The 21,556-nt window shown below is 51.8% G+C and overlaps 8 protein-coding genes across 8 annotated transcripts; 4 read left to right on the top strand and 4 right to left on the bottom strand.

Moving 5' to 3' along the window:
* Positions 1-403: 403 nt before the first annotated feature.
* Positions 404-3,520, bottom strand: Z520_11055 (uncharacterized protein; the record flags this gene model as incomplete). Its single annotated transcript, XM_016781546.1, has 1 exon — positions 404-3,520. The coding sequence occupies one exon, from the start codon at positions 3,518-3,520 to the stop codon at positions 404-406; it is 3,117 nt and encodes a 1,038-aa protein (XP_016627324.1).
* A 1,337-nt stretch (positions 3,521-4,857) lies between these two features.
* On the top strand, positions 4,858-6,025 carry Z520_11054 (uncharacterized protein; the record flags this gene model as incomplete). The annotated part of the gene is made up of 2 exons (XM_016781545.1): positions 4,858-5,000; positions 5,071-6,025. 2 exons carry the CDS (start codon positions 4,858-4,860, stop codon positions 6,023-6,025), a joined length of 1,098 nt encoding a protein of 365 aa, XP_016627323.1.
* Positions 6,026-6,285: 260 nt separating this feature from the next.
* On the bottom strand, positions 6,286-8,188 carry Z520_11053 (uncharacterized protein; the record flags this gene model as incomplete). Its single annotated transcript, XM_016781544.1, has 2 exons — positions 6,286-6,498; positions 6,566-8,188. 2 exons carry the CDS (start codon positions 8,186-8,188, stop codon positions 6,286-6,288), a joined length of 1,836 nt encoding a protein of 611 aa, XP_016627322.1.
* Positions 8,189-8,492: 304 nt separating this feature from the next.
* Z520_11052 (uncharacterized protein) lies at positions 8,493-10,244 on the top strand (the record flags this gene model as incomplete). The annotated part of the gene is made up of 2 exons (XM_016781543.1): positions 8,493-9,491; positions 9,555-10,244. The coding sequence occupies 2 exons, from the start codon at positions 8,493-8,495 to the stop codon at positions 10,242-10,244; spliced, it is 1,689 nt and encodes a 562-aa protein (XP_016627321.1).
* A 1,490-nt stretch (positions 10,245-11,734) lies between these two features.
* Z520_11051 (uncharacterized protein) lies at positions 11,735-12,556 on the bottom strand (the record flags this gene model as incomplete). The annotated part of the gene is made up of 1 exon (XM_016781542.1): positions 11,735-12,556. One exon carries the CDS (start codon positions 12,554-12,556, stop codon positions 11,735-11,737), a length of 822 nt encoding a protein of 273 aa, XP_016627320.1.
* Positions 12,557-14,633: 2,077 nt separating this feature from the next.
* Positions 14,634-16,595, bottom strand: Z520_11050 (uncharacterized protein; the record flags this gene model as incomplete). The annotated part of the gene is made up of 1 exon (XM_016781541.1): positions 14,634-16,595. One exon carries the CDS (start codon positions 16,593-16,595, stop codon positions 14,634-14,636), a length of 1,962 nt encoding a protein of 653 aa, XP_016627319.1.
* Positions 16,596-17,314: 719 nt separating this feature from the next.
* Z520_11049 (uncharacterized protein) lies at positions 17,315-19,410 on the top strand (the record flags this gene model as incomplete). Its single annotated transcript, XM_016781540.1, has 3 exons — positions 17,315-17,549; positions 17,739-17,834; positions 17,885-19,410. The coding sequence occupies 3 exons, from the start codon at positions 17,315-17,317 to the stop codon at positions 19,408-19,410; spliced, it is 1,857 nt and encodes a 618-aa protein (XP_016627318.1).
* A 274-nt stretch (positions 19,411-19,684) lies between these two features.
* Z520_11048 (uncharacterized protein) lies at positions 19,685-21,200 on the top strand (the record flags this gene model as incomplete). Its single annotated transcript, XM_016781539.1, has 2 exons — positions 19,685-20,136; positions 20,198-21,200. The coding sequence occupies 2 exons, from the start codon at positions 19,685-19,687 to the stop codon at positions 21,198-21,200; spliced, it is 1,455 nt and encodes a 484-aa protein (XP_016627317.1).
* Positions 21,201-21,556: the final 356 nt, after the last annotated feature.

The raw sequence follows: 21,556 nt of genomic DNA, 5'->3' as shown, positions 1-21,556 counted from the left end.
GTACTGGACGTGTACAAGAGTAGCTACATACCTAGGTAGGTACCTGGTACGTATATATACTCGGCACCTCGTGAGAGGAGTGAGCGATCGATCGGATCATTCGTTCGAAGCCTGGTCCGGTCCTGTTTCCATTTTGCATTCATAACATTGGATTACAAGTACTCGGTAGAATTGGCAAGTCCCTGTGTTCTCCTGACATCTTGGTGTGAAATGATCAAGTGCAAAGTGCAAGACAGGTGCTGCAGGTGGTCTTGCCGTGGTATGAGATAACTGGCTCTGTCTAGTCTGTCCAGCCGAGTCTCGCGCCCTCTCTCTATCTCTCTTCCTTCCCGTCCCATCCTCGGTACTCGTACAGTTCCCCCAAAGGCAGACACGCCAGTCTCGCTCGGGCGCGATAAGCTCCTTAGAATACAACACCCTCATCGAGCTCGGCCAGGCTCAACTCCTCCGCCAACCCCATCCGCAATACCTTGACGATATCCCCTCCACGCACGTCCTCGCCAGGAAATCTGTCTCTCCAATCCCATCCTCTCTCCTCCTGGGCACCCTTCTTCTCTTTGCCCTTCGCCTTTTGCCCCTGAGACCCTCCGACTAAAACTCCACTGCCACTAGCGCTCGTCATGTCGGTGGTCATACTCCTACCCAGCATCTCGCTTCCCATGAGCGAGTATGAGAAACCACTCCCGCTTCCGCTACTCATGGATTTTTTCAGCACCGCTCGTGGACTTGGCGGTCTTGATCCATGGTACTCTCTGAGCGATGCGGCCAGGCACTCCTCTGTCGCGGTGTAGACGCGCTCTGAGACGGTAGACAGATCCTCGATTGCGGCTAGTAAAGCATAGATCTGTTCGGTCGTGAATATCTTCGTTCTTTCCCCGCCTTGGCTTCGAGAAAGAAGAGCGGTAGCCTCACCCAGAAGCGTCAACAGCCCATCGACTTGGATCGCACTCTGTCTCTCTGGATCGTACAGCCCACCATAAATCGAATCTGCAGCAGAATTGATCGCCGCCACCAGTGCTCTTGCCGCTGCTCTCCTCCGCGCAAGTGGGCGAGAATTCGTTGTTGCTCCACCGCGGGATTCTTCGTCGCGCAGAGTATAAAACCTCCGTAGACAAGCGTATCCGACAAGGGAGAATTGCAGCATCTCAGCAGCCTCAGGGTCGACCTCTGCAATGTCAATGAGTGCTGTCTTGGGATTTCCCACCAGACTTCGTAATCCATCATCCATGTCATTCTCAGGCGGGTAAGCTCTTGACTGCACCAGTGCATAGCTGACCAACACATCAATTAATTGCCTGATCTTATGGCTTGCGTGACTCCTCGCATAGCACAACAAGGCAGTACCATACTCCTCGGTATTGTTCACGAGGTAGTCGCCGAATCTATCGGAGACCTTTCTCGCTTCGTCCTGTAATCCGAGATCGGAGCAGAGATTCGTGAGTTTCTCGGTTCGATCTTGAGTAGTGACTTGGAGTTGCTCGAGGAAATTGCTCACGGCGGTATGCATCGCCTCCCGGTCGTCAAGTCGGGTGACAACAGATATGGAGACCTCCCAGCCTTCTACCGAGGAGCCGTCAGGGAGATGGAGAGTAGCCTTCTCGAAAAGCCCTTTGGCATACGATAATAATAATTCATCCTTGGAAACGCCTTGCTTGGGAGCGCCATAGCTGAGGACCATGAGATCTTCTTCGTTCAGCCCTGTAGGTCGAGCCTGTATCTCTTCTTCCAACCAGCCGGCTTTAGCACCGATTTCCGCCACGGATGAAGCAATGCATTGAGACAACGTGCGCAGAACAGTCAAGGCGCCCTGAGTACTTCCCTGTAAGACACATCCTAGGCCAACCTCGACCGGCGACATTGCATTAATTTGGAAGGAATTTTTGTCATTGGGGTCCGTGACGCTGAGAAAAGCATCTCTTAGCCGTCCGAGGTAAGGATTGAAGTCTTCGTCTTGTTTGGTCAAGTTATTAGCTCGACTGACATCGAAGCTCCACTGCGCAACAGCAGCAGCGTCTGCAGTGCCGTCCCACCAGATCGTCAGAGATGTCGCAGCCTCGAGCCAGTCTTGTGACTGGGCTGCAATCTCTTCCGCACTGCCCAGAAGTATGCTGTAGAGTATTTTGAGGTTTTGGAAGATGGTCCAAGGAAGAGTTGATGCGGACTTTTGAGCCGTCCTCCCAAGAAGATTCATTTCGGGTCTACGCAAGCCAAAGTTCTCAGCCTCGAAGGTATACTCATCCTCATCCTGACCGGTGACCTCATCAGTCAGATTGTCCAGTGCCGCTTCGACAGCGGTGCGAAAAACGTCCCAATCTGGACCAGCGACATTCCAGTCGCCCGATTGAATGGCTGGGCAGGAATTGAGTAGAATTCGAGCTCGGTAGATGACGCTTTGTACTGTCTGGAGCTGAGCACCTTTGTAACCAACACCGTCTGCCCCGTCATCCACCGCCGAAGCCGCATATTTGAAATCCGCGTCTGCAAAAAGCTGCATCACCTGTTGCAATTTGCCTCGCAGTGTCAGACTCTGAACGGCGTCCCAGAAGAGATCATGTGAAGTACAGTTGGGTCGCGCAGAGGCGACTGCTCTGTACATTTGGTCATACGAGACGTGGTAGTTGTCGAGCCAATCAAGAAGGACTCGCGGCGTCGGAATGACTATATTGTCTGGAGAGGGTGGGGGATGGCGAAGGACGAGGAGAAGGGAAGCCAGATAGTTGGCCTTAGCGAAAGCGGGAGAAGTGGGTTGAGGACCAATGTCGTTGGTATCTAGCGAAGGTCGATCCGGCTCGACAAACCGTTGCCATTCCTTGATCAGACTGTAAGCGTATTCGGCGATCGTTTGGAGCATGTTTGCGCTGTCCTTGAGGTACTGACATTGTTCGTCTAGTTCCCGGAGGATTTGTTCTGTCTCGAGGATCACCTCATCTGCTTCGGTGAGGGAGGCCGGTCGCGCCCTGGCTCCCATGTCTCTGGCGAGGTCGAGCACCACTGTATCGTTCCCCTTGTGAGGGAGCGCAGAGAGCCTCGTTGAGTTGCGGAAAGATTTACGTGGTGCAGTCATCCTTGAGTCTCTTGTGCTCATGGTACTGAATTTCATAAGAGAGGCGGGTTGCCGTTGGTCGATGGATCGAAAACCACGGCTCTGCCGAAATTGGCTTGGCTCATCCTCATATTCGTCTTCATCCATGTCTTGATCCTCATCTTCTTCCTCATCGTTATATTCGGCCCGCCGGGCTCTTGACGAAATCTGAGGGGTGCCATTCTTCGTTCGTGGCGGATGCTGAAAGTTAGGGGACGACCGCAGAGGAGGAGACTTTGTGGGTTTAGAGAGCTGGAGTTTACTGACACCAGTGCCAAAGGCAGAGCTGCCAAAGATCTGAGAGGGAGGAGGAGCAATGGGGGTGGTACTGGCGAGTTGAGGAGGGTTGGAGGAGAGAAAATTCGAGCCTCGAGGAGCGGGAGTCCTGCCTGGCGTGGAATTGACGCTGGACGAATAGTCCGCAGAGAATTTGTTCATGTTGACTTGGGTGAGAATGTCATCATCTCATTAGTATGGGGGAGAAGTTGTAGGGAATGTAGCGATGGGTAGAACGGTGTTGGATTGAACGTTGGTTGATCGCGCCAGTCGACGCGCACACGGGGACAAGCCAGCTTAGTCATCCAACTATATACAAACTGCCAAAACAATCGAGCTGAATGTAAGGCGGGAAATACGTAGTGAGCAAACCTGACGAAGGTTGAGCTTAAGTTTATTATGAATTGATTCGCAGATGACCTGAAAGAAACTCCCTAATCATGTTCTCTTCGCTGGTTGTATCATTTAGTTGGTTCAGGTGCGTTTTCCATCGCCTCCTGCACGACTGCGTGGAGCGCCTCACAGCTCGATGCAAGATGCAAGATTCGAGTGAGGCGTGGAAGTCCTCCCAACAGTCATTCGGTAAATCATGGTGAGGCAAGAATTCCCACTGTCCTCTGTTGTCCCATGGAATCTCCCTGATCCTATTTCAAAAGTCGCATGATTTCACACTGTAAAGGTTCCTAACATTTGTTTGTCTTCGCCAACTTCAAACTCCTCCTGCGGCAAATCTCCCATTTCTGTATCCCATATTGTAACTAGGTATATTCACTAGGATCAATAGAGCTGGCTCCAGCTATTCCACCGTACCAGCCAATCCCCCGCAATCGCAAATACAATGAGTCCCCACAATCAACAAGAGCCAGAAGATCCAGAAAGACCAGAAAGACCAGACACGCCTCCAGCGCACGGTGGCTTTGTGGAAATCTGAGAATGACAACCTACCCATCCGGGGTCTGCCTGACGGAATGAAGTTCATCCAGATACGTAGGGGAAAAGAAAGTGATGGAAGAGTGGAGGGAACCAAGGACTCATCTGGCTATTCCATACATTCTCATGAGGGGTACACAGAGGCCACAGCGAAGGCAAATGAAGAGATAAATAGGCTTCTGCAACCTCCCCGCGAGTTCGTCAAGTACTTAAGATAGAGACTGTGCAATGAGATTCCTGATCTTTAGGCCTGTTACATCCTATAATAATAGTTCTAAAATTCCCTCTTCTGGAAGAGGGTTTAGCTTGAGTGGGTTTTGTACCTCGGTCGAAGGGCGGAGGAAGTAAACGTTGTTTGATAAATCCATGATGCAGTGCATAGCGAGGGATAGCGCTGGGCGCGAGCGATGGAAGCTTCCGAGACGGATATAAAGATAAAAACCTAGCTGTTGTCCTGGAAGTCAAGCCATTTTTCCCGCTACTTCTCCAGATTACTACAGTCAACTGAACTGCCACCTCTTTTCGCTCTTACAGAAATTAGTCTCAATCCACTACTAACGGCCGACAAGATGGCCAGCAACTACACTTTCCAAGGCTGGATGGGGCTCGGCAAGGACTCGGCAAAAGGCAACATGGTCTGGCAGAGTTACACCCCCAAGCCCTTTGAAGAAACCGACGTCGACATCAAAATCACCCACTGTGGTATCTGCGGGTTCGATCTCTGTTGAAAGCCCAGAAGGGGTGAAATTCTCAGTTGGTAATTAGAACTAACAGCTACGTAGATCCGATCTCCACACGCTTCGATCCGGATGGGGCCCGACTCTCTACCCAGTGTGCGTGGGCCACGAAATCGTCGGGATCGCCGTGCGCGTTGGCTCAAAGGCGGAAAACGGCATCAAAGTGGGCGACCGCGTGGGCGTGGGTGCTCAGAGCGGTTCTTGCCTTCGCCCGGACTGCGATGAATGCTCCCACGACGAGGAGAACTACTGCCAGACCAAGCAGACGGGAACCTACAACTCGAAATGGCCCGACGGATCCAAATCCTACGGCGGCTATGGCGATTACTGGCGCGGCCATTCCCATTTCGTCTTCAAGATCCCCGACGCATTGCCCAGCGATATCGCGGCACCAATGCTCTGTGGTGGCATCACTGCCTTCTCGCCATTGACACAGTACGGCGCTGGGCCGGGGAAACGGGTGGGTATCATTGGACTAGGTGGGCTGGGTCACTTTGGAGTCATGGGTGCCAAAGCACTGAATGTGGATAAACTCGTCGTGATATCCCGCACTTCCTCAAAGAAGGCCGATGCATTGAAGATGGGTGCCGACGCCTTCATCGCTACGGCCGAAGACAAGAACTGGTCCCGCACGCACCGCAGGTCTCTGGACCTCATCGTCTCCACCGTCTCGAGCGCAGACATGCCTTTCCCACAATACCTCCAACTCCTCCGCGTAGGCGGCACGTACGTCCAGATTGGCGCTCCCGAGGATAACATCCCTTCCTTCAACGCCTTCGCGCTGCTCTCCAGGAAGATCAAAATCACGGGCTCCGGCATAGGTTCTCCCAAGGAGATCAGGGAGATGTTGGATCTGTTTGCCCGGAAGAAGGTGTGGACGTGGAACAACAACTACCCGATGAAAGAGGCCAATCGAGCCATTGTGGATATGGATGCCGGCAAGGCACGGTATAGGATTGTGCTTGTGAACGAAGCGCATGCCAATGAAAGTCGACTCTGACTTTGAGTAGAGGGGTTGCGGGAGCGCGGGAATACGGGCGGCGATGACGGTTCGCATGCCTGACTCAGCCGAGATATCGGGTGTGGAGAACACATCGAGAGTCAAAGGATCCAGGAAACGACGGAGACCGAACTTTGGAATGTGTCCGATGATATGTCTGATAAGCTGATCAACGGTTTCCAGCGATAGGGACAACAGCTCAAGAGGCAGCCTGTAGAAAGATGGTGAGCCGTCAGTAACGTCAGACGGACTCCTTGCTGCTACTCAATCCCCATCAACTCAGCTAGCTCGTCCGGACTCAATGTGCTCCTTCTCCTTGATGCTTTTCTCGTCTTCGTGGCATGGACTCCATGTTTTCGTTTCCAGCTTTTAGTGCCACTAGCTGATTTCAGGTCTTGCTGTGTTGCCAGAGCTTCTGCCTCTACTGCGTCGAGCTTTTCATCTATGGTCAAGACGGGCTGTTGTCTTTTGATCTGTATCGGAATCAGTTCGACTTCTTCGAGTTCAAGATTCGATAGAAGCGGATGGTATGAAACTCACCTGCCGTGGAAGTCGAGATTCCAAGTCCATCATCCTTTTTCCGAGCTCTTGGCCATAGTCCTCGTCGTCAACCTCCGATTCAGGCCTGCCTTCCACTGCACAGTCTAAACTGCCAATGCCAGAGTCTGCACTTTCCCTCGATGCTGCCCATCTTTCGAACCCAGGCTTTGGTGAGGCATTGAGATTGTTCATGTCAATCGCCTGTAATGGTCGAATTGGCTTGCCTAGATTACCCGCCTTGCGCGCAATGGAAGCACGTCTTTTAGGCGACCGTTCCTGTGCCAACGGAATGTCAAGGTCTAGGTCGAGTTCTGTTGAATGTCTCTTGACGGGGCGCTTTCTGACCATGTCGCTTTGAGTTGGTATTCGACTTCCAATGTCTTCTTGTTCGGATTCTGGGAAAATTTCTCCGTGGTCTGGTTCTTCTTCTTCTTCCAACTTGCTGGCTTCGTACAGTATCGACGACAATTCCTCGTTTGTTCCAAAGACAGGTTGCCCGTCAGGTAGCAAAGCCACACTCTTTCCAAACTCCAGCCTCGACAGATCGTCCTTTGACAATCCTTCGCTATTCTCAGCCATACGTCTGCGCCAATTATCCATCATCGTTACCGCTTCCTTCCACCGGTTTGCCATCTTTTCCCATCCTGCTCTCAACTTGATGATTTCTTCGTCACGGATTTCGACTTCTTCGATCGGGACGAAGGAAGGATCTTTGAGTATTGATTGGCAGTGTCCCAGGATGGCAGTCATTTGTTCAGCTAGCTCGTCGCAAGATGTAAGGTCTTCAGCTTGTGGTTGCTGGGGAGTCGATCTCCGATTGGCTTCGCTGTAATGGTCTGGTGTGCCTATCCTTCCTTCCTGGTCTTCTTCATTCTCAGCACCCGCTCCGGTATCTTTCAGCCCAGTGATATCTCGTATTATCCGCATGGTGTCCGTAATTATGCGTCTAAGGGACACATTTTCTGTACTCGTCTCATTGACCAATGCAGCCAGGAACTCGTTGGTTTCCTTTTCTAGGCTCCACTCGGAGCTGTTCACATCCTGTCCGTTGCGCAGTTCCCTGCCCTTGACTTCTGGCTCCCAGTTGATTGTATTTATCTTCATTCCGCTCGAATCTTTCTTCCCCCGCTGCAATCCCGCCAAAAAGCCCTTCAGTTTGTCGAGTTCCGCATCCCTTTTGCGAACGTCGCTCAGACATTTGCTCCGCACCTGGTCCAGAGTAGATTTCATCTTCAACATCTGCTCTCTTAGCTCTTTCGCTTGGGTTTCGAGTTTGCGCACGTTTGTCTTCAACGCTCGCTCCTGCGCCTCGGCGGCAGCAGCTGCTCGCGAGAGTTCAGCATTCTTGGCCTGCAACTTTTGGAGATCGAGGACACGCTGGGCTTCGTCGGCGCGGGCTTGGCGGATATGGATGGCGAGGTTCTCTCGTTGTTCGGCATCCTGATCACGTCGAAGGACCAGGTCGTGGACGAGATTGATGATCCGGGCCATCGTTGGATTCGTGCTGGAGCCATGACGATCTGGTCGAGCAAAGTCGATGGGTTTGCCATTTGAGAGGAGTCCACGCGCGAGCAAGAGATTGTTTAGGTATTCGGATGCTCTTTCCAGGCTGTTTGATTCCATCTTGACTATGCTCAGATGGACCAAATGCTTGTTGCGCCCTGCTGCGGCAGTTTCTCGCTGGACTTGAGGCAGTTGTCAAAATGAGGCTAGTGGTAAACACAGCATCTCCGGGCCGGAAGTTTTTCCGGCGTTTCACGTGTAAACCCTGTTAACAATGGACGCGTCGGGGAAGAGCGCGACGAGGTACCCTCCTCTGTGCCTCCTGGGTGCCTCCTGGGTGCTTGCACTTCTAATCCTTCCTGGACTCCTCGATTCATTCCTCATTCCCTTCCCCAAGCTCACGTCAAGTCTCTCTCCTGCCACAATGGTTTCGGAAAATCCCAGGAAACAGATCAGGCACCTGCTTGAGGATTGCCTCAGCGCTGCCAAGAGACATGACTATGCTGTCGCCCTCACCGCTGTGAATGATGCGCTGAAAGCCCATGAGACTGACAAGAGCATACCTCTCGTGCAGATCCTGGAACACCGAGTCGCGGTCTATCTCCGAATGGATCTTCTGGACCAGGCTCTGAAAGACGGGAAAGCCATGATTCGACTTGATCCCAAGGACGCACGAGGCTACATCCGAAGTGGGATTGCCGAACGACGCAAGAACAACAAACCCGCTGCAACGAAATATTTTGAGCATGGCTTGAAGAGAGTTCCCCCCTCAGACCCGAATCACGCATTGCTTGTCAGAGAAATGGAGGAAACAGCCCAACAGATGAGAACGGAAATCGTCCTCTCGCGAGCAAAAGACCCCCTCAGTGTCCTGCCGATCGAGGTTATCGAAATAGTTATTTCATTTCTCGACTACCGGTCGAACATACGTCTACTCCGTGTCTCCAGGTCTTGGAACAAAATCGTGACCAGCTCGCACCCATTGATCGATACCCTGGCTTTTCCTAATTCCACAAAACCCATCACCCCGAAATGGCTTGTTGCTGCCCTCAAAAGGTGTTCGACACTCAAGACAGTCAAACTGTCCGTACTTACCAGCCCTGCAGCGACATACCTTGGCAGCGTTTTGCAGCAAGGCGGGCGCTTTCCAGCGCTGGAGTATTTCGAGTGGCTAGATATCGAGAGCTCCCAATCCCGATTGTGGCTGCCTGTGTGCCAATATGACCTGAGGGTCATCATTATTGACTGCCAAAAGTCATCGGTCCCTGTCGAACGCGTTGACACTGTTCTACGCCGATGCAGATCTCTAGAGACTGCCAAATTCCAGTATGTGACTGGACCGACCGGTGGGCGGGTATCTCTGCACAGTAACAGTCTCCGAGAGATAGAGCTTCATTTTAGCGACATGATCTCTTTGGATTCAGTACGTAAAGAACTTCTTGAACACGTCATCTCATTATTATTAGAGCTGATTCTGTTTCCCTAGGACGCCATCTCTTTTGTGTGTCCTGAGTTGAGGTCGCTGTCCTACAAGTTCGTCCGCTCTCCCATCATAGGTATTTTAGATCTCAGTCATATGAGGAAACTCCGAAGCCTCAGTGTGAGCAACATCAAATTGACCGCCATGAGCCTGCCTGCATCGCTTGTGCAGTTGCGGCTCGTCTCATGCATGTTCCTCGGCCACATATTCGACGCTGTTGACCATCACCCCACACTAAACGAGCTCGAGGACCTCCAAGTGCACGATTGTACCTTGTTCCCCGTATGCCTCCTCATCTCCATCCAAAAGACGAAACCGGGGAAGCTGTCGAAATGTTCGGTGACCGCCACCGAAGTAGCCGCGCGGGACTTGGTCATGATGATGAGCACGCCTTGGTTTCAAACCCTGAAATACCTCCGTATTGTCGATTTCGACTTCATCAGTCCCTACGCCTTTCAATACATCAAGGACTGTCTGGCTCTGGAAGAAGTATGTCTCGAAAAGGCTGCAAAGTTGGGGACGTTCGTGTCGGATTTGATCAGAGAAGCCGCCCACCTTCGCAAAGTTTCCCTCCTTGACTGCCCCAACGTGGGCCGAGACCTCATTCCATGGGCAAAAGAACGTGGAGTGGAGGTAGAGATCATCCAACGAGACAGACCTTTGGGCAGTGGACGCCGCGTCGTCGAGACTTATTGAACTGCTGGGGCAGCGACCAGTCCATCCTTCCACCACGGTCGGGAAATGATGTTCTCACATCCAATCAAATCTTCTCGACGGAACGTTGCGAGATACACGAGACAGCTATTTCGAGTACTAGCAAAAGAAGTGTACAGAAGCCCAGGGGTCAGCATGTCGCCCGCACCTCGGTAGCCGCATCAAACCGCAAGCCGAGCAACACCTGCAGAACAGGCAAGGCATGAGAACGCATTTGTTTGCCAGGTGGACAAGAGGAGGACAGGGCGCATGCTGGACGCTGTTTGTGGTCCTATTGTCTAATCAGCATAGAATCTTGATGTTGGACGAGACCAAGGTCGGAGGAGGGGTTCAAATTAATATAGGCCCCTTGTCGTCGAAGCATATCAAACTGAACCGATTCCAAGTCGAATCTTTGGTTCTCGTCCTAGTCTCGCTTGACCTATTGTCTCTCTTCCTTGTCATCAAAAGACCCCCGTTTTCTCCCTGTGCGTCCAAACCCGACCATTTCGCTCCCTTGAGCTTCCATTTCAATGATTTGGGAGTTCAGTGGATGGATGAAGTAAGTGATGGTCACCCCGGATTTGGTTGATACTCAAAACTTCTGTCGTTTACCGTCCGCATTAACATTCCAAAGCTGCTAGCGTCGACCGGGAGTATCAGTCCTTTGCTCATTAATCGCTCACCCGGACAGATAGATGGAAGTTATCTTGAGTCTTGAAAATGTGCTGATAGATTACGTTTCGTCAAATACAAGCCCTTCTGGTCTAGGGGCACGCCATCTCTATCCAGTCATGCTGTTGCTTCAGTGTCTTCCAGGTTGGATTCGAAACAACATCTTCCAGCCCATGCATCTGCCTGTATCTCTCCCTTGGAGAGATGACTCTTTTCTGGTTGCCCAGTCTGTTCAGCCTCTATCGCTGCAACGCCGACTCTTTCAGAGAACAGATAACAATGTGTGAAATGACCATCACGAAAAAATGTGCATCACTTTCGACACCAAACTTTGAAAGTCCTGGAATCAACCATTGTACCCCTGGTAGTCCTCTCGTGATATTTACAGAAGATCAAAAGCGCCCAGTCCGAACACTGAAGGTCTTCGTCGAGGGTGAAATCACTGCTCGCCCAAGGTTCTGGCCATCCCTCTGCTAATCTGGCTTGCCGCATGCTGCGTTCGGTTACCGTCGGTTTTCTAGGCTCAGGAAAGCCCTTAACTCGCGTCTCCGTTGTTGTCCTCTGTGACTAGTGCACTAGTATGCTGTCGGCACGATCATTCCCCTGTCGTGCCTGTCCCGTGTATCCTCGTCTCATTTCCTGTCCAATTGGCGCTCATCTGACCTCAAGCATTGCGACGCCAAGATCCGCAAAGTCGACGTCGCAGCTTTAGCCCAGCCCATAAACTCCGGGCGTTAGAATTGTTGGATATTGTGTGGATAGTCGCAATCTCAACCAGTCCATTTGTCCAACCTGAGCTGCAAATACAGCGCATCGGATCATAAAATGTCCAAATCCTCAAACTCTGCAACCAATCCATCTACAGTCTCCCAGTTGTGTCGGGGTTCGAACTCCATCGGCCTACTGGCATAACAGCCGACCCAGACGGTGACCTTCTGGTGTTCCAGCCCCCCACCAAAGAAGCCCATGATCTCACGCATCTTCCTCCAGTCGGATGCGACGTCTTCCGGGTTGCGTTCGCGTTGGTATCGTGGATCGAGGTCCGAATAAGGGTAATGTGGCTGTTCAATGGAAGCAATATGATCCGGTAGCTTGTACCAAATCCAAAGAGACTCCTCGACGCGCTCGAGTTTAATGCGGAGGGAGTGCGAAGTGAGTGAGTAAGAACCATACGGTGTCGGTGGTGATGGCAAGCGTGCTGAAGAAGCCCAGTCTGCGCCGCAAGGGGAAATTGCCACTACGGAGGCAGCATGGAGCTCCCCTTCTATCAATTGAAGGCCCGCCTTGGCCCATTTCCCTGTTGCCAACGTTTCGTTCCCCGGTCTTTGGCATCGCGACATACGACGAGCAGCAACTGTTGATGGCCTGGAAGGATCAGGAAGGGAGCCAGCGAAAATGACGATGCCGGCTTGGTCAAATTCCCTGGCGAAGTCGGCGGACACAGTTACTTCGGCTAGAATAAAGGACTGGCGTAATCGTTTTAGGATCATGGGGGCACTGGTGTCATCGGACGCTGAAGGTTTGCGCCAGATGCTTGTATTCGGCGGCGCTCTCAAAGAGAAGTACTCATGCAGATCTTCGGGCTGTTCAAAGTTGGCTGGGACGTTGACCGCCACAAAGTCCTCGCAGGCAAGCTCCATTACGTAGGACAAAGGCAGGCCTGAGCGCGTCTGCTGAACGTAGGGTTTGGAGATTTCTGACTAAAAATTGCTCGTTCAAGGTTGGTAGTCGGAGAGATGAAACGTCAACTGAGTTGTGGTCTGTTATCCGAGTCGAGATGCCAGCTCAGCGGTCGCACAGCAGAAGGTGGTTCACAGTCAGACTCACAATGACAGCTTCAGGCAAAACGTGGTGTATCTGTGTAGAAAGGAAAATTTCACCAACAGCCATAGACCATCTCACGAGAGAGGAAGAGTTGGCAACAAGATAAGGCACTGACAGTCGATCCAAGCATTTTCAGAAACGGGGGAGCAGCATGTCGTGTTTTAAACTTGAACAGCTGAATGGGAAGGCAACGGTGGAGGCCCAGTGGCATCAGGATGCGAGCATCTCTCTGTGAAAGGTCACTGCAAGTTTGTCAGTGGTGAAAGAGGGAACAAAGGTAGGAACGCTGGATGGATGTGGCCAAACTGCCAATATTGCTGGCAGCTGGGACTCGTGTGCTAGGCTCAGCAACCCTTGGACGAATCATGGGGCCCTTACGGATTTGACGGTCCAGTGGACCTGCAGAGGGGGGACGTGCCTCAGGGGAGAAGCCACGAGCTGAAGAAAATACCTTGCTTGCATGTTAGATGGAGGTTAGCCGGGTGCCGATACGTCGCCACGCCCCGGCCGGAATCATCCTCGCCAACCAATCAACAGCAGTATCACCATCTTCCAATATTAAGGGAACCGGGGAGTTGGGAAGCCCATGGACGCAACAAGGTTTCCGGGAACCACACACCGCCCCCGTCCAACAAGGTGGGAAGCCGAAAGCGGAACAATGATCATGGATCGTGGAGGGAGGCAAGGTGACTGCAGGGACTCCATCAAGAGAGCCTTAGGGTGTGTCCTCATGACCAAGACCGACCTTCATTTGAAAGTGTCCGCCGGTCAGTCAGCATCAGCAATTGGGGCACCTTCCGGGCAAACAAAGGGGCTTTGATAAGGCACGCGGCGTGCATTGGGCCTGGCTCAAGCCGTCATCCCACAATAATAAAGTGTGTGCCACAATTGGGGCCTAAAGCTCTTTAGTCTTGGTATTGGTGACACGGCAGCTGACGGGGAGGCCCGTCTGAAGCGATGGGCTAGCGGCGCAGGCTGCTTCGAGAAGGAAACGATGGCTTCAACTTCCAGGGGGGAAGTTGCCCGTCTGCGCACGAAAAGCAAATCGACAACTCGCAAAGCTAGACGGCGTTTGGGTACGGAGGAGAGAAGGTGACGCCGAGGACGTGAACGAGGAAGACGAAGATGAAGATGGAGGAGGTGGTGGTGGTGATGATAGTGACGATGCTGAACGATGATGATGATGATGATGGTGGTGGGAGGATGGAAGGTTTCATGGTTGACGGTGGACGGTGGATGGTGGATGGTGGATAGATGACGAGGGCAGCGCAGTTCCCACAGGCCATCACTTTTGGCAGCACCGGAGGCTTCCACTTCCCTTGTCCGCCTGAAGCAGATGATCTCGTTTTCCGCCACCGCCGCCGACACAGCCATCAACACCGTCACCCACTGTGAACACCCACCATCGCATGATTTAAACTCGCAAACTCCGTCTCTCTACAGCCAATGTTTGCCTCTTTTCCCTTCCTCTTTGGATGGGCCATTTGGTCAGAGATCGATGTATGGCTAAAGCCTAAGACAAGCTTTGTTGCACTGGTTAGATTTGCCCCAACTGGTCTTGAAGATGTCTCAGATTCTTTCACAGCTACCTACCTAGGTACCTAGTAGGTAGACTCTGCGCTGCGTACCGAGTACGAAGTATGCTGTAACCTTCCCCCTCCATCGCTCTTCCACCTGAAAGCCATGACGAGAGGGCATTTGAACCTTACCTAGCGAGTAGGTATCTACGGACCACGAGATCTACAAATGTCGAGAGTGGGGGCTCTGGAGCTGTCTTTCAAATAGAGGTGATCTGAAATCCAATCACCAAGCTCCTCAGATTGGAAAAGCAAGAAGACGTATGCTTGTTCACTTTGCTGGAACAACTATGCACATTCAGAGGCCGTGGTTTCTTCATTTCTTCCCTTTCCCCTTCTTCTTCTTGTTCCCACCACCTGTCGAGGCTGTAACAACTGCAGCGGCATTGGGCTTTGCGTCGACATTCAGGGATTCATCCACTGCTCCACCCTGCGTTCGATCATCACCACCACCACCACCTCCTCGCTTGCCTTTCTTCTTACCCTTAGGCGGGCGATAATAGCTTCTGTCTCTCATGGGAAGCCACCGCTCGGGATCCGGTTTCTTGCTTTCATCATAGTCCTTCGGCAATCTCGATTTGCGAATACGCTTTGGTTTGAGATTGCCACCCTCCGGAGCGCCCCGTTTTCTTGTCCGACCCAGTTGTGCTATTGTGAGAGCATTCGACGACTGTGAGATGCCCGTATTCTCTAACAAGTCGATGTCGATGTTGCGAATGAGCTCGGCCGTGGCAGTCAGCTTATCAGCATCCGCCCCAACCACAGCCTCCTCATCCCAGGCATGTGATGCCACGTAACCGGCAATTGTTGCTTTGTCGTTTGGTTGTTGCTGGCGAAGCCTAGTGAAAATGTCGGATGCTAGTTTCGCATCCTCTTCGCTTTGTGACTCCAACAATGACACCCCTGCAGCAGTGAGCAAGCTCGTTGATGCATTTGATTTGGTCCGCCAATATGATGCAGCCTTGGCAAGTTCGCGTTTGACATGGTCTCTCTGACCCCGTGTCCTGTACAAACAGATCATAAGACTCACAAGCATAGGGTTGAATCTGATGTCTTGCTCGCCTTCGATGACAGTGTCCTCCAGTCTTTTAAACAATGTTTCGACCAATTCAATCGCGGAGGTAGTGTCTCCGCTCATCACGTACAGTTGAACCAGGGTGACTATTAGACCAATGTCGTTTGGCCGTTTCTCGAGTACAGGCAATATCTTTCGGATGGCAGCTTTGCCCGTTTCGTTCTTGGCATAGGCAGCAGCATTGAAAAATGATGCCAGTAGAACATCCGACGAGAGGGAGGGGGAGGTGTGTTCCTTGATGATCTTTGATGTGGATGAGATAATGCCGTTGAATTTGAAGGTCTGCAGATCGATGGTAATTCTGTTGGATTCAAGAGGGACGCTCTGGTACGAGAAAGGTCTGTCGTGTGTGGGAATATTGGGAGTTGCGTGGAAAGTCTTGTGGGCGAGAAACGGGTTGAACACAGACGAAGTTGACAGAACGTTGTTCTGACCGATTTTGCGGGTTGAAAGGTCAGAGGCGTCCGCGGCGTTGATCTCGCCAGCGAGCTTCTCTGCTTCGGCTGTTTTGCCCAAACATAATAGCACGAACAACTGCTGGACAGAGATAGGGAGGAGCTCGTCGGCTTTTTGCTGGTCCGTCAGATCGTCCGAGTGCTTGCATAGCTCTTTTGCCCGCTTGAGGAGAACTTCGGCTTGAGCATATTCTCCTCTCGCAATGCTGCCACATGCGGCGTTATACGCGGTTTCAAAGGCTTCAAGATCTTCTCTCCCGACTTTTCGTATTGATAGAGGGTCGGCAAAACCAAGCCATTGCGCCTGTGCATCGATAGCACTCTGGTTTACTTTGAGATCGTATTGCTCTGAATCGACCTGCTGACTTCGTAGTCGCTTGTACAGTTCTGAGGGAATGCTCGAGTCTTCAAGACGGTATCGGGCTTGCGCTTCGATGTGTTGTGCCCCCCTCCCCTTTATCGTAGCTGCCAACTCTGCGGCCTCTTTTAGACGGCCGGTCTTGTACAAGGCATAGGCATATTCCAGCTCAACCTTCTTCTTCAATCCAGCAGTGTCTTCAATGAATTTCACGGCCTCCTCGTAACGGTCGAGTTTGAGGAGTGCGACCACTTTGACATGCTGGGTTTCCGAGTCAGAGCCCTTTGAGGCCTTCAACGATTTGTTGCATTCCGAGAGAATCTGCTCGTGGTCTTCGAGCGTCGACTTTTTGAGGAGGGATGACAGAGTGGAGGGAAGTGAGGCGGACATGCCGCCGTAGAAAAGCACTGATCTGGCCAAGTTACTGTCGCATGTCTCGCGGTGATCACAAAGAGAACGGCTGGTCAAGGAAAAGAACTATACGTCCTCCGTTCAAGGGGCGTCGCGGTAGTCGTATCTAACTAGAGATGTCGAGGACTCTTGAGGACTTGTCGTGGGGCAGATTGACAATATTGCACTGAATGGCGTAAAAAGCAACCGAATTTTCCCCCACACAATCTTTCGTCGAGTCTCCAATCGAGATTCGATGATGGCGATGCGGCGCCCTCCCGATAAGATGAGCACACGACTCTCTTGACAACATCGCGTTGGGTTAGTTTCGATGTACGGAGTACGTCTAAGAGACAGGGAGGTTATCATCGCCAACGAAGGAGGATGTTGCGATAGAGTACGCTGTGCACAGTGCGCCAGACGACCAAGTTGAAGTTGAACGCCTGTCTTCTCTATTTCGTCAGTTCATTCCTGTCTGCCTTTCTATGACTCCTACAAATTCACAAACCCTTCAACGGGAATCCTCTTTGTTTTCTCTTGTGCAAGCAAACAAGCAGCCATATCACCCGTATCACCCGCACGAGTTGATTCTCTGGTGAATGTCCACATTCTTCCGCAGCCTGTTTGGTCTCTACAGCAAGTTTTCATGTCTCCCGTTCACGCTGCCACGGACCACTGTCTTGCTGCCTGGTCCACTATCTCAAACCTTGCCGTGCGCCATGGATATCAATAGCGGTAACTTCTCAGAAGAAGTCATCAAAATAATCGAGCATATCGCCAGCAGCCGATTTATCGCTTTTGATCTGGAATTCTCAGGTGTCGCGGGGAGGAAGCCCGGAGGTCGTTCAGGCCAGCTTGATTTACACGAGTATTACCAAGACCTCAGATCGGCGGCGCAGATCTATCAGATCTTACAGGTCGGTTTGACTGTTGTCACTGAGGACATCGAGGAAGGTACGCGTTTGTTTGTTTGTGATCCAGCGTCCATATACCTGGCTTTCATCCCCGTGAGGGCAGATCTGCATGATACAAGGCGTGCGTGATGTACGGCTCACATATCTCTCTCTTCTACCACCCCACTTCCCGCAAGGATAGCATCAAGTACAATTTTTGCAGGTCTCTCGGACTGACTGACAGCTCCAGGACGATATGACACTCGTCCTTATAATTTCCACCTCAGTCCATTACCCGCAACCAAAGAATCAGTCTTCACTCGAGTATGGTCGTATAACAGTGGCGGTACGATGTCGAAACGCTCGCTAACGCTCGCCAATGGCTGATCTGACTAGCAATCTCTTTCCTACTACGCAATGGATTCAGCATTGATAAACCCATTACAGAGGGTATCCACTACCTGTCTCGGCAGGAGGAGGACCAAGTGCGCAAGAAAATGCTCGAAGACGAACAGCTGAGATCGAACATTCCGGATATGAAACTCAAAGAGGAAGACGCCTGTCTGGTAGAACATATCAAGCAGTCAATTGACGAGTGGCAGACCTTGCCCAAGGGCAAGCAGGAAGCCTATCTCAACATCCCCGCAGAGGATGCTAAAGAACCCATACCTTCCGAATTAAATCGCTATCAGGTTCGACTAACCCATCAAATCGTTAGAAACGAATATCCGAACCTCAAGACGCAAGGAATGGGTCATTTTGTCCAAATCACCAATCCTACCAGCAAGCAGCAAGCTAGCGAGAAAAAAGAGCGTGAGCAAAGACGCGAGACAGAGGTAGCGAACGCTATCGGTTTCCGCTGGATCTTGGAGGCCATTCTCGGCGGCGACATCTCTAAAATTCCACACTACTATGTGGTATCGGCATTTCCACCGGAAGATCAACCCAAGGACGTACAGGCCTTTCTCAACCAGCTCCAGAAAACATTGCAAAGCCAGTCCCGCGCCTTGGTCGGCCACAACTGCTTAACAGATGTCATGAATTTGTACCGGTGTTTTATTGGCGACCTTCCGGAGAACGTAGAAGACTTCAGCGCAAGTCTGCGGGACTTGTTCCCCATCATCATTGACACCAAGTATGTCGCTGGTCTGGGCAACAAGCGATGGGCCGACACGTCTCTAAGAGCTGTTGAGAGCGACTTGGCTTCTGTGGCATTGCCTGAGATACATTTGCCCCTCCATTTCGATCGATACGTTCATGTTGCCAACTATCACGAGGCTGGGTTTGATAGCTTTGTGACGGCCAAGATTGGACTGAAGCTGCCTGCCAAGTTGAGAAGAGAGCAAAAAGATGTCGCATCTTTGGTTGAGAGGTCTGCTCGCCTAGCGGAAGAGAAGACGCGTGCTACATCACCAAAACATGCCGGTCCAACAACAACCGAAGTCCAGGAAGGAGAAGATGGCCACAAGCAAGGCGTGACACGGTCACTTGTCGACATGATCAGGGCTCCAGTAAGCACGGTCAAGTCTATGCTAACAGGAGCACCAAGCGCAGTCGATCAAGTTTCCACCACGCCTGTGGCGGATGGATCATCATACATGGAAACGAATGAGAACGAGGTTAGCGACAGAGTTGTTGCGACGAAGGAGAAATCAAAGCCACCTCCAGTATCCACAGGCGAGCTCCAGAAGCTGAGAAATATGTCGAAGAAAGTCAACATATTCGACATGCTCGAAGACGACCCCACAGAAAGCTCAGAAGAGCAATTGAAGATCAATGAACAGGAGAGGATTGCAGACTTGGTGAAGCAAGGCCGGCTCTTGCCGAGATGGGAGGAGGATGCCGAGTTTTGGCAGCTGATCAGCAACAAGTTGCAGGCAAATGCCACCCAAGAAGGGATTTTGGATCTTACGAAGCATTGAATGCTATCGATGACTGCCCTGGGAGGCTGTTTTGTATTTGAGATTGATGCTGCTCTTCGGAGTTGCTATTAGTGAGGTTGAGGCCGAGGTTCAAGCGACCCGATCCTGCAACTCTACAGGTTCGTGACGAAACTCTGCGTCAATTATTTCTCCTCAACGCCGGCGGCCGACTTGACTTGCGTGACTTGCTCATTCTTTCAGAGATTGCCCATCGAGCGCTCTTTGTACATTCTGTAGCCTGCCTTTTCCTCTGTGTGTCCATAAAGCCATCATCATGTCGATAGGCACGGACTCTCAGTCAAGCTCCCGCGACCTCTCCTCGTCAATCTCGTCACTCAACCAGTCGAGCAAGCGGACGTCATCCGAGATCTCCAAAATCTACAAGCATGCGTCTCAACTATTCCTGACACGCCGGTTATTAGAGGCTTATGAAGCCCTACAGCCAGTTATCGCCCCTCCAAGCCAGAATAGACCGGACGACAGTCCAGCTCTCGCTCCCATTGCGACCGCAACCACGAGTCAGCGCATCAAGATCTGGAGCTTATACGTCACGCTCTTAAACTCCATTGTTGATCTCGGGTACGAAGAGGGGAAACAGCTCTTTGGGTCGAAAGAATACAAAGAGATTGTCCGGCGCGTACAGCATGGCGAGATCTGGGAGCAGGTCGTCAAGGATGGGTATCAGGGCCGAGAGGGCTCGGTTGACGCAGAGGTTGTCTACAACTTGTATGGCAGTTCCTTCTCCCTGGCCCCATGTTGCCCTGCAGCATTGCTAACACTACCAAAGGTCTAATCTCCTCCTCGGACAAGCTACAGACCAGAAGCTCAACCAGTCTCGCCTTGAAACCTACTTCTCGTCCTCTTCGCAACCAGACCTCGATCTCCCGGCCCATCTCGACCACGCCTTCAGCAATGGCCATCAACAATCAACAGGATTGAATGGCGCCAACACCCCCAAAGACCTCACCTCGCGCATAAAAGTCCTCGAAATCTTCACGCTGCACGTCCTGCCTAGAAACGGTGAGTGGGATTACGCAAAGAGTTTTATCTCCAACAGTGATATTTTGGACGAGGAGAGACGGGACGCGTTTATGCAGACACTTCAAGAACTGCAAGATATAACGGAAAAGGAATCGAGCCTTGAAGCTGCGGATGAGGACGTCTTTGAGGATTCAGAGGAAGTGTTCTCAAAGCCAGGAGGAACCGGAGACGCCGGCGATACTACCGGGGAAACGATTTCTCCCTCCCAAAGTGGCGCAGGATCCAAACACCAACGGACAAGTAGCGAAGTTGATTACGGGATCGAGCGGGCACATCCAAACGGCGGCGTCCCAGCTGCAAGCAAGGCCCAGACGTCAACAATGGCATCTTCTTCGCCTATGACCAGCCTTCCTCCTCAACCCGTCCCGACTGCACGGTCTCCTCCTCCACCACCCGCCGGTCCCCCGAGTTCTTCGGTACACGGCGGTCGCACCCACTTCTCACCTCCCGCACAAACACCCCGTCGTCCAGCCGGTACACGAAAGAATTCCAAATCCTCCTCCTCACAGAACGCAATAACGGCCCAAGCCCGTCAGCTCTTCCTCGCCCTCTCAAACCTAGTGCGCAATCTCGCCACGACCCTTCAAAAGAACCCCACGGCAATGTTACGATGGCTGCTTTTCGTTCTAGCGTTCGTAATGGCATTTTCCCAAAAGCACATTCGAGAAAAGACCCGAGCAGTGGCGAGGAAGGGATGGGAGAAGTTGCGGGGAACTCTTGGAATGGGGGTTAAGGTTAGTTACATCTGATTGATGGGTAAGCCCAAAAAAGGAAGAAGACTGCAAAGACTGAGGAAGGGATATACATAACGGGAAGGGGAACAAATGGAGAGAAGTGCTGCACGTCAACGCCATGAAAAACTTAAGCGGACGGTGGGCTTGGGATTTCGGGAGATGTTTGAAGGAGGGTTTCTACCGAGAGTGCATCGTCATCCTTTCGGTGAGGATATATCGCACACCGTCACCATCACCAGTAGCAGCAGAGGGTATACATGCATATAAGATGGGGGTGGTATTCCAAATGACTCGCCTGTTCAGGGCAGTGCGAGCCGTTTACCTAGAACGTTGAACCCTTTGACAAAGGAGGAAGTGGGACAAGGCTGAAT

The sequence above is a fragment of the Fonsecaea multimorphosa genome (genome assembly GCF_000836435.1).
Source record: "Fonsecaea multimorphosa CBS 102226 unplaced genomic scaffold supercont1.35, whole genome shotgun sequence".
In the NCBI taxonomy this organism is placed as follows: domain Eukaryota; kingdom Fungi; phylum Ascomycota; class Eurotiomycetes; order Chaetothyriales; family Herpotrichiellaceae; genus Fonsecaea; species Fonsecaea multimorphosa.
This window is presented reverse-complemented; position numbering and strand designations above follow the sequence as displayed.